The sequence below is a fragment of the Carcharodon carcharias genome, chromosome 20, assembly GCF_017639515.1.
Source record: "Carcharodon carcharias isolate sCarCar2 chromosome 20, sCarCar2.pri, whole genome shotgun sequence".
Lineage (NCBI taxonomy): Eukaryota > Metazoa > Chordata > Chondrichthyes > Lamniformes > Lamnidae > Carcharodon > Carcharodon carcharias.
The window spans coordinates 107663084-107677372 of NC_054486.1; the positions used below are offsets into that span (position 1 = coordinate 107663084).

General features: G+C 40.2%; 1 protein-coding gene across 7 annotated transcripts in view; it reads right to left on the reverse strand.

Annotated features, from left to right (window-relative positions):
* The window catches only part of dicer1 (dicer 1, ribonuclease type III), a 134553-nt gene that overhangs the window by 73007 nt on the left and 47257 nt on the right, over nucleotides 1–14289 (reverse strand). For all 7 annotated transcript variants that reach the window (XM_041214255.1, XM_041214254.1, XM_041214258.1 and 4 more), the window contains 7 exons: nucleotides 11896–12078; nucleotides 10370–10532; nucleotides 9276–9406; nucleotides 8944–9078; nucleotides 4206–4366; nucleotides 3168–3339; nucleotides 2048–2520 (listed from right to left, as the gene is read on the reverse strand). In XM_041214255.1, the coding sequence (XP_041070189.1) occupies nucleotides 2048–2520; nucleotides 3168–3339; nucleotides 4206–4366; nucleotides 8944–9078; nucleotides 9276–9406; nucleotides 10370–10532; nucleotides 11896–12009 (1349 nt within the window). In that variant the 5' untranslated portion in view covers nucleotides 12010–12078. The remainder of the gene's footprint in view (nucleotides 1–2047; nucleotides 2521–3167; nucleotides 3340–4205; nucleotides 4367–8943; nucleotides 9079–9275; nucleotides 9407–10369; nucleotides 10533–11895; nucleotides 12079–14289) is intronic.

The following is a 14289-nucleotide window of genomic DNA, read 5'->3' on the forward strand; positions in this document are numbered from 1 at the left end:
AAACCGCATTGGGAGCAACAAATGCAGTAGACTAAATTGAGGAAAGTACAACTGAAATGCTGCTTCACTTGAAAAGAGTGTTTGCACCCTTGGACGGTGAAGAGAGGGAAAGTAAAGGGGTAGGTGTTGCACCTTCTGCGGTTTCATGGGAAGGTGCCGTGGGAAGGACGGAGTTGCCCCTCCCACCGCACCTTCCCATGCAGCCGCAGAAGGTGCAGCACCTGCCCCTTTACTTCCCTTCTCCTCACCGTCCAAGGGCCCAAACACTCCTTTCAAGTGAAGCAGCATTTCACTTGCGCTTCCCTCAATTTAGTCTACTGCATTCGTTGCTCCCAATGCGGTTTCCTCTACATTGGAGAGACCAAATGCAGACTGGATGACCGCTTTGCAGAACACCTTCGGTCCGTCCGCAAGCATGACCCAGACTTCCCTGTCACTTGCCATTTCAACACACCACCCTGCTCTCATGCCCACGTCTGTCCTTGGCCTGCTGCAATGTTCCAGTGAAGCTCAATGCAAACTGGAGGAACAGCACCTCATCTTCCAACTAGGCACTTTACAGCCTTCCGGACTGAATATTGAGTTCAACAATTTTAGATCATGAACTCTCTCCTACATCCCCACCCTCTTTCCGATTCCCCCCCTTTTTTTCCAATAATTTATATAGATTTTTCTTTTCCCACCTATTTCCATTATTTTTAAATGTATTTCCATCCATTGTTTTATCTCTACCTTTTAGCCTTTTTTGATTCTTTCACCCCACCCCAGCCCCAATAGAGCTATCTGTACCTTGCTTGTCCTGCTTTCTACCCTCAATTAGCACATTCCTTACATAATATCACCACCTTCAACACCTCTCTGTCCTTTTGTCTGTGACATCTTTTGGTTATCTCCATCTATCACTGGCCCTCTATCCAGCTCTACTTGTCCCACCCCCCTTAAACCAGCTTATATTTCATCTCTCTATTTTTACTTAGTTCTGTTGAAAGGTCATTCGGACTCGAAACATTAACTGTGTTCCTCTCCGCAGATGCTGCCAGACCTGCTGAGTTTTTCCAGGTATTTTTGTATTATCAGAGAATGACTCGGTTAGTACACCACCTGCCCTCCCCCCACCCCCAAAAATAGTTTCCCATTTCTCATTTTCAAATTTGTCATTTTCAATGAAACAAGCAGTGTCTTTAGGCTAGAAACATTTTTTTTGCTCCGAAGGCATGACCTGGGGTGAAACAGGTCATTTATAATCTCCAAGTGATGTTAAAGCCACAAGTAGTTAGCAAAATTCTAAACTATTATCCTCTTTCACTCAATACTAGTTAACTACACACACACACACACACACACACTTCAATGGTGCTGCAATCATTAAGGGTGAAGCTGAGAGAAACCTAGGAGTCTTAATCTTGTTCAACATGTTCAACCAAGCACTGTATCCATCAATAAATCCAACAGAATATATGTTGAACACAAATCAGAAGTCGTGATCAAGTTGTCTTGTGCTCTGGTCAAACCACATTGTTTAGAGAGTTCAATTCTGGTACCAATACAAATGAAAAATTGGCAAAGCTTGCTCTTCAGCCTGGTAGGACATGTCTAGCTGGTGATCTTGGACAGATCTACAATATAATTACAGGGATGGGAAAGGTTAAAATATTAACATTACTATTTTATCCTACTCGCAATATAAAGTGCCACTGGTTCTAGAAACTAAAACTTATATGCAGACAATTGTCAGGAAATACTTCTGCATAATGAGTGATCATGTTGGGAACAAACTTCTAGATAGAACTGCAGAGGTGAAAACTCAAAGCATTAATAGTTAAATGCAACAATGGTGGATTGGGAGGAGTGGGCTTTAGAATATTTCTGGATGGAGGAATTCAGATGGGCTGAATGGTCTTCGTCATGTATAAATATTTTGTGAAATCTGCTGCACGTTAAATCTCAGTTTCCTTAAAAACACCAATTTCCTTATTAAAAGGCAGGGTGTATAAAACTGCATCTAAGATTCTCATTATGGCCTCACCCACACCTCTCCATTTCTTACCTGTTTAAGACAACTGCTGTATAGCGTCTCTCAACAAAAATAATCCCACACAGTATATTGGTGAAAGGGGATGGGAAGTTAGTGTCAGTCTTCTCTTTCTCCTCTATTTCTTCATCCTCATCCTCATCTTCAGAATCACTCCACGATACATAGTTATCCTGGTTTCTGTTGTTGTACCATTCAACACTCTCAAACTGCTGCCGTTCAAATGGTTTATACTCGTGCAGGATTTCCAGCAGTTTGCTGACTTTTGGGGTCACATATTTCAGATCGAGTGCAGCAGGCGAGAAATGCTCTTCACAGAGTGCATGAATTTTCCTTAGAAGAGTGTCTGTAAACAAAAGGAACTTCCTGTTCAACTCCTCCTGCTCGTGCTTTATATATTTTTGCAGTTCTCTTACCATCATCCCAGCTACTTTATCTGCACACCAAGGCCCCAGAACAGTTAATACTGCACGGCAGTCTACCAGTACCTATGGCGATCAAAGGAGACACACAATGATTCATTGTGGAAGGTGACCTTTCATTATTAGCTTTAAATAACAAACAATATAGAAGAATTCAAAACACTTGTGTAGAAGCAGCAGAGTTTTAAACTTTGAAAGCTGAAAAATAAATTTTAAAATAAGTGAATGGGAATCACCAAAGACCCAGACAGCTCACCATATCAAAAAGTAAAATTTTTCTGCTTTAGAAAACGTCTTACATGATGTCATACTCAGCTCCATAATCAGTAACATTTACTGATAATAAACATGCATGGAGTAGGTAACATCTAACGGATCACCAATTTAAGATACAGGAAATTGCCTATTTTCCATTAGACATCCCTCCCACTAACATTAATGAAATTGGTGCAGCTTGAACCAAGGACACAAATTCATGCCCTAGAACATGTTACACCCTCATCTTTGAGCCTGAGCAGTGGTTTATTAACAGTTGGGACCTTAATAACTTGCTGCTAAGAAATTCCAAACAAAAACACCACTGGAATCTGCAGCTCGGTCCTCAGCATTGCTGTCCAAAAGAAACAATAAGTTTGAACCTCTGTAAATAGGAGGCTAAATTATGAATTGTATTACAAGAGGAGCATGCCACACACTCAGTTCTCAGCACATACCTGCTTAGGGACTGAAGTTGGGCCTCTGTCATCACAATGTGCAGATACGTTATTGAAGTCATTAATAAAATTAAGTGCTTCGTCCAACTCCTTTAAAAGCTTTTCATACAGTCCACTTTTATCCTCATATGGTCCACAATCAAGCACAACTTCATGAGGCTGAGAAGAGTACCTATAGGTAAAAGGAGACAAGAATAAATTAAGCATAATATTCAGCAATACTTATTCTGCACCTCTTCCTCATCTTCAAAATAGAACTTTCATTAATTTAGTATAACATATATTAACAATTTAATTTCATTACAGGTATAATAAAAAGGACATGACTTGGATGTAATAAAGTTCAAATCCTACAATGGCAATTAACAAATGTGGTAATTTGAGGGCTGGCACCTGCAAAAGTGGCCATGAAAGCTGCTGGAATGTTATAAAAACCCAGGTGCCTTTCAGGGAAGGATACCTCCCAATCATACCACCTGGCCTGCATTTAACTTTTGTTTCACATTGTGGTTCACCCACTGCCCTCTGAAATGATGTACTAAGCCACTATGTTGCAAAATTCACAATTAAGAGGTGGGCCCATCACTGCCTTCTGGAGTAACTGCAGGCATGTGATAAACCTAACCAGTTTGCATTGTTCATGCTCTAGAAAAGCAACTTTCTGACAGCCAAATAAAACAAAGTCCATCCTACTCTACATGCCAGTAGTATCTCACAAAGTCTGATCCTGGACAAGCATGTAACCAATGTGAATTTTCTACCTTCCATATCCTTTTAGGTTCTCATTGCTCAACCATGGCCAGTTTGTAGTGTGCATGATCAAACCAGAAAATGGGTTGTGCCCATCCAAATATGTCTAGTAAAGCCCTTGCAGCACGTAGACACAAAAAAAGTTTTGCATCAGACTGAATCAGGTTAAAGATTACAACCAGTCTCAAAATGAAAGATTAAGGTGCTATAGCAACACTAGCCCTCAAAAAGTACCTTCTTCATATATCACAAAATGAATTAAGAAGCTAGAACGTGAATACAACTCACTTGTCCAACACCACCAGGTCAGTGGCAGTCTCCGCACTGCTCCTGAGAATCTTTTCCAGCTTCAGAATCTTCTCCTCCAGCTCAGAAGGGTCACATTTACCATTTAAAATGGAGGCAGTTAGTCCCAAAATACGAGGGCATGAGGGATTCTCCTCACACATCTAAATAACCAAAAAACAAAACAGCATTGAAACAGCACTCACGAAAACAGCTGAAGACTAGAGACTGGCTTTTCAAAACTGCTGGAATGCAGATTTATTTTTAAATCCGTCAAGCTTAGATCTCAAAAGAATCACCAGATGTGAAGTTAAAAAACTTTGTGACAACTGGCTGCAGTGCCTTGGTTAGGGAGAGAAACCACCTTCCAGAGCCCCTCTTCAAATGCCAATGAATCTTTATTTGTAGCTAATGTCAGACATGGACTGGACTAGACTCAGCTGAAATACATCATCCCACTACAACCCCATATAAAGAATGGCCTCTTGCGTTAGATACAGAATGGTCACAAGTGCCACATGTAGTCAAAAAGAAATCAACACCTTCAGGGGAGGTCCTATGCAAAGACAGGCAATTTGGACGAATTGAGTAGTCCTTAAGGAGAGCTGGCATGGACACGATGGGCTAAATGACCTCCTTCTGTTCTGTAACTATTCTATGATACTATGAAAAGTAACTTCTCCAAAGCCTGTATCAAAAAGTGTCTGTATCATTATCCTAACTTTAGCCAAAGCATTTTACAAGGAGAGAAACTTAAATGTTTCTTTACTTGTCCACCATAACGGAGTGCAGTATATTTTCATCACACCAAAACTGGTTCTTTTGGCATTTAAGAAAAAGAACTAGTAATCAAGTTGATCTCTCCAGATCACCAATAATGAGCTCAATCACAATTGGTGCCATATCATGTGCTTTAGGATGTGGTCAGGCTCCAGGAGCATGCAGTTGGCTAACTACTGTTCCATCACATTATTCATGTTCAAATTTCTGTCTTTGGCAGTGCTGGAAGTGAATTAAAGTGACAGACAATGGATACCTAGAATTACAACGAAAGCTAATATTCCTGCAGTGCAATCCTTTTTCTCATGTCCCCATGTGCTAAGTTAGCAGATAACAGAGATTGTAACATAAAAGGTACAGGATGTTCCACTGCTTGTTACATTTGTTCCTGTCTAGTAACAAGAGCTGGGCCCTCTTGGGAAAGTTTTGATAGGTCATCAAATCAATTCAAGGGTCAGTGGTGAGTCAGTTTTTTTTAAATCGGTCAGCCAGCAAGCTGAGGGTCAAAGACGAGGGACAGCAAGAGGATCCAGATAAGTTAAAAGAAAGGAGCAGAGAACAAAATCCAAGTTAGAGAAAGGGCTGTGGGGAGCAGACTAAGTGAAGTGAGCTCGAGAGAAGCCCAGAGGGCAACTAATGTTTGTGACTCCGTGCTGTGGGCTGTTGGGGCGAAGTGTCCCTTTGAAGCTGTGGTGTTCTGCTTGGCATGGCCGAAGAGTCGAAATCGTGCTTGTAGGCTGGTGTCAGAGTATACGCGGAAATCCAGGGAAACTGGATGTCGGAAGGAGAGATTGAAACCCTGTGAGGTCAGACATCATTGAAGCCAAGTTAGAGCAACTTTTGGAGAGAATCCTAAGGCAAGATCTTCGAAGGTGAAGGCTGGAAACCCTCATGAGAGACACGGAGGTTCAATGAGATTGGCAACTCACAGTGTAACTAATGTCTGGGTGGGTTGTTGAGAAATCCATGGAATCCACTTTGGTCGCACCTGTCATTTATTGTGTGGTGCGATGTGTCCGACCACAGTTTGTCTGTTAATTCACATGTACCTCATACTTACCCTGAATGTTAGGATATAGATAGATATTGTAAATTGTTTTATCTTTCTAACCTTGTATTGCAATGGTTATTTTCCTTTGTCCAAAACCAGTAGAGTCTTAGATCTTTCTTCACTTAATGAAGCGCCTTGAATCTCAAACTTTGTCTCTTTTAAACAAAGCGTTATTGGTCCCTAATTGGATCTCACCAATAACTTGGGATGTGGCCAAGGATTGTATTATTTCAAAATGAAATAACAGAAAGGTACTTTGAACAATAAAGTTATTAGGGTAACCTAATTTATTTATTTCTCTACTAACAATGGCTGTCATGGGGGATATCAGTAACCATCAATCAGTACTCTGATGCACAATGTTATGTAAAGTTTAAGCAAATGTAAATAATGTCAATACAAGTTTTGGTTATCGGCTGACCGCTAGCAAAATTGCAGTATTCACAATTTTACAGCCAGTGGCACTTAAGTCATTTCAAGGTTTTTTTTCAAAAAAGGGGAAAGAGATTAGTTTTGGAATAGTGCACTGCGCCATTAAGAGTTCAACATATGACCAGGCCAGCAACAAACCGATCAACATTTTTCACTATTTAGGAGATTACTGTCAAGTGTATCTGAGCAAAGATGCCATTTTACAAATATTTAAACATTATACGTTTAATCAGAGACGACAAAGAAGTTGTTACAATTGTAGCCAGATGCAATAAAAATTCCAACAAATACTTCCATAGCCTCTCCACCCACAGGGTTAGACAAATCAATCAAGCTGACAAGTTCAATAACACAAATGAATTCCACTTTTAACAAAGAGCAGTAATGGCAAATGAAGCCCAGTCACGAATCCTTTAGTCTGAAGACTTGTTTGCATCATGCCAAAGGGAGGAGAGGCAGAGAGGAACAAAAGGAGAAACAGCTGTTGCACTTCTGTTATCAATTTTAAATATTAAGCAATGTGAGCAGCCTCACAGGGACAGCCCAGTTACATTAGGGATGATGCTTGTCCAGATTGGTGCCATGCAGGAGAGGGAGCCACACAACTGCACTCTCTCTGAATTCAGACACGCCTGTACATAAACATCACATTCCCGTGAGAATTTATGCACAAGATTCATTTAGCCAGTTCAACTGCTTAGTTGTACTCCAACAGACAGCTAAAGAGAAGATATCCTGCTGAATGTGCTTGAATGTTTTGTTTCTACTAGGAGAATGCTGGTAATTAGAGTGCCCACTTGCAGGATTTTTTTTTTTTTACATTGTTTAAACAATGTGGCATTAAACAATGTTCATGTATTACATGCACATAAGCAGGGGGCAAAGAAAATCAACATGGACACAGCCCCTTTCAGTCACCTGATGGATTGTGTGTATATCTCTCATCCTGTGTCACATCAGGACCGTCACATCAGAGGCAAAAGAACTGCAACGACTTACTGGTAACAGGCTATGGGATGGACTAAGAGAGAGTGGGATGTGGAAGATGTAACCCCTCACCCCCACAAAAGCAGTTCTGTTTTACTATTTGCCATGTATCAAGTCCCAGGAAGGACAAGGTGATTCTCGTACAAAGTCTTGCCATTCAACAAACCTCCAAACTCAACAAGGTGCAAGTATAAGGGTCCCTTATGCATCGGTCCTGCAGTTAGTCAAGAAGCATCTTAAGATAGTTCATACTTGGCAATATGGCCTTTGATGTTAACTATAAGTTTTAATAATAATACAAAATGTCTTCAATGTTTTTCTCATCTTTTTAAGAGTAGAAGCCTCAAAATTGCTCCCTCACGATGCAAACAGGAGAGTAACTTTACAAATGCTGGAGACTCCTGATGGCTACCCGTGACTTCTGTAAGAATGACCAATAAAGCATAGCTGCGAGCACCTTCAGCTCTCAAGCGGAAAGTGTAGAAACCCTCAGGAACAGCAGAAAAAGCAAACATCACAACACACCTCAAAGAGCTGAGCTTTAAAGCTGTTTATCTTCACTCAGTTAATATCCCCAATAGGGATATGGCAAGAAAACTGAATTAAGGTAAAAGATCATCATGATCTTATTGATTAGCGGAGCAGACTTGAAGTGCCATATGGCTTAGCCCTATTCATTTATGTTCTTAATGTCCTCTATTTCAATGAAAGACAAAAAGTCAAACTCTTTTTTTCATATTAGACTATTTTGGTTTACACAGATTACCTTATGATTCAATTTATAGTTAGAACTCTGAGGTCCAAGGAAGTCGCATCAACATGAGGAAACAAGCAATTATGAGAAAACAAACTATTACATTGTTAATCAAACTTAATTGGTGGTGGGGGTAGGAAGGGATGAAATGTTCATAAGCTTGGATTATTTTGGAAAGGCATCAAAATTAAGGCACTGTGGTCAGGCAGCTTTAGATTAATTTGCAAAGGAACAAATGTATATCTGCATGTAATATAAATTTCCACTTCACATAGAAATGAAACAATGTAAACCTCTCACAATCCAATTAAGATAAAAGCAAAATATTGCGGATGCTGGAAATCTGAAACAAAAACTGAAAATGTTGGAAAAACTCAGCAAGTCTAACAGCATCCGTGGAGAGAAAAAAAAGAGCTAACGTTTCGAGTCTGTATGGCTCCTCTTCTTCACACTCCAATTAAACCTTCCATTCAGGGTGCCACACTGGCGAGGCTATAATTGCAACATGTATAAGTTTACATAGACAGATTTCATTATGAATGCAGGCATTAAAATTTTATTTATAACAGAAATCTAAAAGAACAGAGTATATGACATTAAAATATCACTGAACAATGTCTGCATTCTCTGGTTATTACCCTGCATTTGACAACACTTGAGAATTACATTTAGTCTTGACTCCCATTGTGGAATGTCATGGCAGACTGACTTGGCTAAATCAGAGCAAGGCATAATACCTTCATAATCTCCTGATACGGATGTTCTTTAATTGCAAGGTGGCATTCATCAAACACTAGGAGGTTGATTTTGGAGAGGAAAAGGTAGCCCCTTTTCAAGATGTGCAAGAAGATGTGGCAAGTCATGACTAGCACCTATGAGCATAACAAGAATTAGGAGAGGAAAAGGAGCAATCACAGTACATATTTTATATAAAATGAAACATGTTTGCCTAATTAATACATAAAGTATTTGCTATGCTGTTGTTTTACATCAAAACATATACAAACCCAGCATATACAAACCCAGCATATCTGATCTCTAACTATACTTTGAAACTGTGTTGAAATACCTGCTGCCCAATGAAGCATTTGTTCCATTCTTTGTTTGCCCATGACTCAATGTTTTCCATACTGGAATACTCCCCCACCTTCAGATCTGAATGGGTCTTGACAGCTGCTGCTAGCTGAGCCACAGAGGGTGCTGGAAGAGATGATGCTTTCAGTTACCCAATAAATTGCCTTTCCAAGTACATTCTGAACACAAATGGCAACATTTAAATAGAGAAATTTCCAGATATACAACCATATAAGTTACCTGAACTAACTGCATCAGATTATGTATTGTCCTAAGTTGGTCTACTGTTGCTTCACTGAGTTTGCACAAAGGCTTTCTGATCCATGCAGTCCTGAGAGGTCCTAGGTTTGATGCCCCATCACTATCTAAGCTGGGACAGCAATGGGAACATGACATATTGCTGCAGTATCCAAAAGCTCTAAATCCTCATTAATATCCTACTCAGGGAGGTGATGGCATAGTGGTATTGTCTCTGGACTGGTGATCTACAGACCCAGGTTCGAATCCCACCACAGCAGACAATGGAATTTGTATTCAATGAAAAAAAATCTGGAATTAAATGTCTAATGATGACCATGACCAATTGTTAAAAACCCATCTGGTTCACTTTAGGCCTATATGTGACTCCAGACCCACAGCAATGTGGGCGACTTAAATGCCCTCTGAACAAGGGCAATTTAGGGATGGGCAACAAATGCTGGCCTAGCCATGAATGAATAAAAAAAGCTAAACGCACATTGACATTGTGGGGGGGATAGGGATAAGGCTGTCCTACAGTTGAATGTCTGCTGACAATCATTTGGTGTGCTGGGTGTAAATAAAAAATCAATTCATACTCAAATACTTTCCAGAAGGGCTTATGTCAATAATCAACTCCGGGAACCTTTACTCTTTTCTAGTTCAGGGGTGCTGAGGCTGACACCTAGCAATCTAATGACAGATCAGAGATTAGTGTGTATAGTTTGAAAATAAAACATTGGTTGCTGATCTTAATCAATTTGGAAATAAAGGGATTGAGTCTACAATATTAAGTTTCCATTTTAGGTGGTTTTCATGGCTATGCTACACTAAATGTAGCGTGATACTTACCGGAACTAACTAAAAACACAGTCCGTGATCCATTCCTGTTGAACTGTCCCCTGATCTGATGAGATAGTTCCTTTGTAAGTAGCACTGCAATGAAAGTCTTCCCTGAGCCAGTATTTAAACAAACTATAGTATTATGTTCCAAAGCTGCTTCTAGAAGTTCAACCTGCAAAAGACAGCAATGCTATCAGTCCAAAAGCAATGTAAAAACTGATGAAATGCTAATCATTTTCCTTCCATTCTTCCTCTACTTTCCCCACAATTTAATGAAGATACAGACCGAACGGCAGTATGTTGCACACTCTTTATGCAAGAGCCTGGCAGCTACTGCAAGTGGTTTTTCAACTGTAGTGGTCTTCACAGATGAGCCCAATCCTGTCCCTAACAAATGCACTTTCCAGCATAAGTCACTTGATGCAGCCCCAGGAATAGGGCCTGTTTTCCTACCTAGTTCTGGGCAATGAGGGCAATTGTAGGATCCTGACTGTTGCAGGCAGGGACTTTCTAGTCTACATGTAACAATAACACTATCTTCATCAACCTTTTCTTTTCCCCATTCGCAGGATGTGGCCATCGCTGTCTAGGCCAGCATTTAATGCCCATCCCTAATTACCCTTGAGAAGGCGGTGAACTGAGCCACTGAAAGAGCTAGGATACATTGTTTCCTTGAAACTGACTTTGGTGGGCTCAGTGAAGGCAATGTATGGTTAGGTTTCAAGCTCATTCAGTTGTCCTTCCTGAGATGATTGGGAATAGCAGCACCCACATTGGTTAGATGAACACCGACTGTCACTGCTGGTGATAATGGGAAAAATCTTAACTAGTGTATGTGGAGCAACACAAACAACTGTCATTTTACCTACACCATATGAATACCAATGGCCAAAATAAACTTGTACCACTACACATAAATCATTGCACATTAAAATCCAGTACTAAGTAGTGCAGCAAATCCGGCATCTGCCTACTGATCTTCAAGCTATAAAGTTGTATCTGGGAATGCAAAAACAGAAAAAGGCTTAAAATAATTTAGTTTTAAACATGCTCCTTTGCAGAAGTTGAAGGTTCTAAAGTTTCATTTTATCTTGCTCAATGCATTCAAAAACTGTTCCCAGTTTATAATTACTCAAATACTAAGAGTATATTACAGAGCTGTATTTGGGGGCTTTCTATACAAAGTGTTCATGTTGAAACCATATTGGGTATGTTGCCCTCTTCCCACAGGAATAATTTCAAAGTAGGCACTATCTAAACTTGTGTTACGTGTTTGACATTGTTCTGTCACGTTTGCGTGAATGAACATATCATTTTGGGGAACGGAAGACTCCACAGTGAGCTTCTGACTAGAGGGATAATTTTTTTTTTAGGGGGCAGGGAGGGGGAAATGGGGCTGGAGGGAATGAGGATTCAATCAAAATCTATAGCTTAACACACATTTGTGTTGGGAATTCTAGGTTAAGGGGCAAACACTGGTCTGAGCAAGTTCAACAATATCTACACGTGTTTACCATTTTTCAAACAACACACACCTGATATTTCCTTGGTGTAAAAATGTTATCATGGATAGCTTCCTGTTGCCACGGCAGTCCAAAAAAGGGACCCATTGGTGATGAAGCAGGTGTCATGAGCTGTAATCCTGCCATGCTTAGGTTTCACAAAGCAGTCTTTTCATTCATCCAGTGTTTCTGTCATTTCATATGTTCCAGCAAAGCCTGAGAAGTAACCAACCGCAAAAAGTAATGCCCCATTGTCGAAAAGGAAGCTCTTTTGCAATCCCAGGACACTAAATACAAACTTCAAAATTGAGAAGTACAATTTTATTTGACCCTGTTTCCCCTGTCTCCAAGTGTTGACTCTTGCTAGAGAATGATTCGACAAACACCACCACCCTCCAATACCTTGGCCAAACAGCCACTGTCATCCTTTACAGAGAATGAGTAATCAGTGGTGGGGAATCACAGCCAAGCCAAATCTCAACCTCACCCAACATCCATACTTATGTATGACTCTGAAGAAGCCATACGGACTTCAAACATTAAGTCTGTTTCTCTCTCCACAGATGCTGCCAGACCTGCTGAGTTTTTCCAGCATTTTCGATTTACATTTCAGATTTCCAGCATCTGCAGTATTTTGCTTTTGTCCATACTTGTGCCACTTTTTGTAACAGAGGTCAACAGATCACTTCCTGACTTTTTCTTTTTCTTGCAGGCCAGGGATTACATTCCAGGGACAAAATACATTTCTTAGTCCACTTAGTGTTACCTTCCCTCAACACCCTCTCTCTCCAAATCTCAAGCTAGTTCTATTGATGACAGAAAGGGTGGAATTTTATCTGTTACTGTACAGTCTGCAAGTCTCAGTGGAACAGTTCAAGTGAAAACAAGAACAGTATTTAGAAGGCGTCATGAGCTGTAATCCTGCCATGCTTAACCACATTGCATGCAATTTAACTGTATAAAACGCTGATTAGGCCACAGCTGGAATTGTGCATGCAGTTCTGGTCACCACATTAAAGGAAGGGCATAATTGCTCATAAGAGATAGTGCAGAGGAGATTTACAAGAATGCTGCCAGGGCTTGAAAATTGCAGTTATAAAAGAGAGATTGGATAGGTTAGGGTTGTTTTCCTGAGAATAGGGGACGCTAAGGGGTGACCTAATGGAGGTGCACAAAATTATAAGGGGCCTAGATAGGGTAGACAGGAAAGACATGTTTTTCCTAGTTGAGGGGTCAATTACCAGGGGGCATAGAGTGTTAAAGTGATTGGTAGAAGGATTAGAGGGGGCATGAGGAAAACCTTTTTCACCCAGAGGGTGATGAGAGTCTGGAATTCACTGCCTAAGTTGGCGATTGAGGCTGAAATGTTTAACTCATTTCAAAGGTGTCTGGATCTGCACCTGAAGTGCTGTAAACTGCAAGGCTCTGACCAGGTGCTGGAAAGTGAGATTAAAATGAACAGCTAGTTTCTTTTTCTTCTTTTTGGCCAGCATAGACATGAAGGGCTGAATGGCCTCTTGCTGCACCATAACTTTTCTATGGCTCTAAGCAGTATGCCATAGACTTTTATTCCTCAGACTCCACTTCCATCTCTAGATCACGGTTCCTTAGAATGGCCCAATTAGCAATGACTTTTAAAGAAAATGCCATTACTAAAGTAGTATGAAAAAACGATTATTCTAACATCACGGACATGGAAGAGCCCAATATACAGTAATTATTCTAGGACAACTAAACTCAAGGATATAATTAGACTTTCAGGGACCCAATTTACAAAGTCCAACAAAAAGAGATGCTTAAAAGTTAAGTCTTGCAAATTAGTAACAAGTTAGTTTACTAAACGGAAACTGACTTGGCATGTTTGCAAGTGATTTATAACACCCAGTTATGTTCTACAACTTAGAAAACAATCTTCAATGTGTTTGTGTTGGAATCACAGAGTGCTATGGAAGAAAACAGGCCACTCACCTTTAAGTTTATATCCACGTACCCCAAATTTTAACCACATTGCATCCAAATTAATTCCTTCTAACTTAAATGGGTTCACTTAGTACAATCTCAATGATCAATGCAGACAATTTACCACTACTGAAATGATCAACCACCATCATAATCTTGGACCTCTAAGTCACCCTTAAACCTCCCCTGCTCCATCAAAAAAAAGCCCCAATTTCTACAGTACCTTCATAACAGTATGTTCTCATTCTTCAAAAACACCCAGGATGGTCTTTTATGAATGAAGGGAAATCCCTCCCTCACCATGTGAGAATGGTTAAAATTTATGAGAAAACGTGAGGGGACAGCACCAATAGTCAATAAGAGTATACTGGATTGCATTCAGCAGGCTGGAGACACTCGGCCCCTTGTGAAAGCATAAATTCCAACTCATTGTAATGTTATAACAAACCGTATTTTCATGTTACTTTT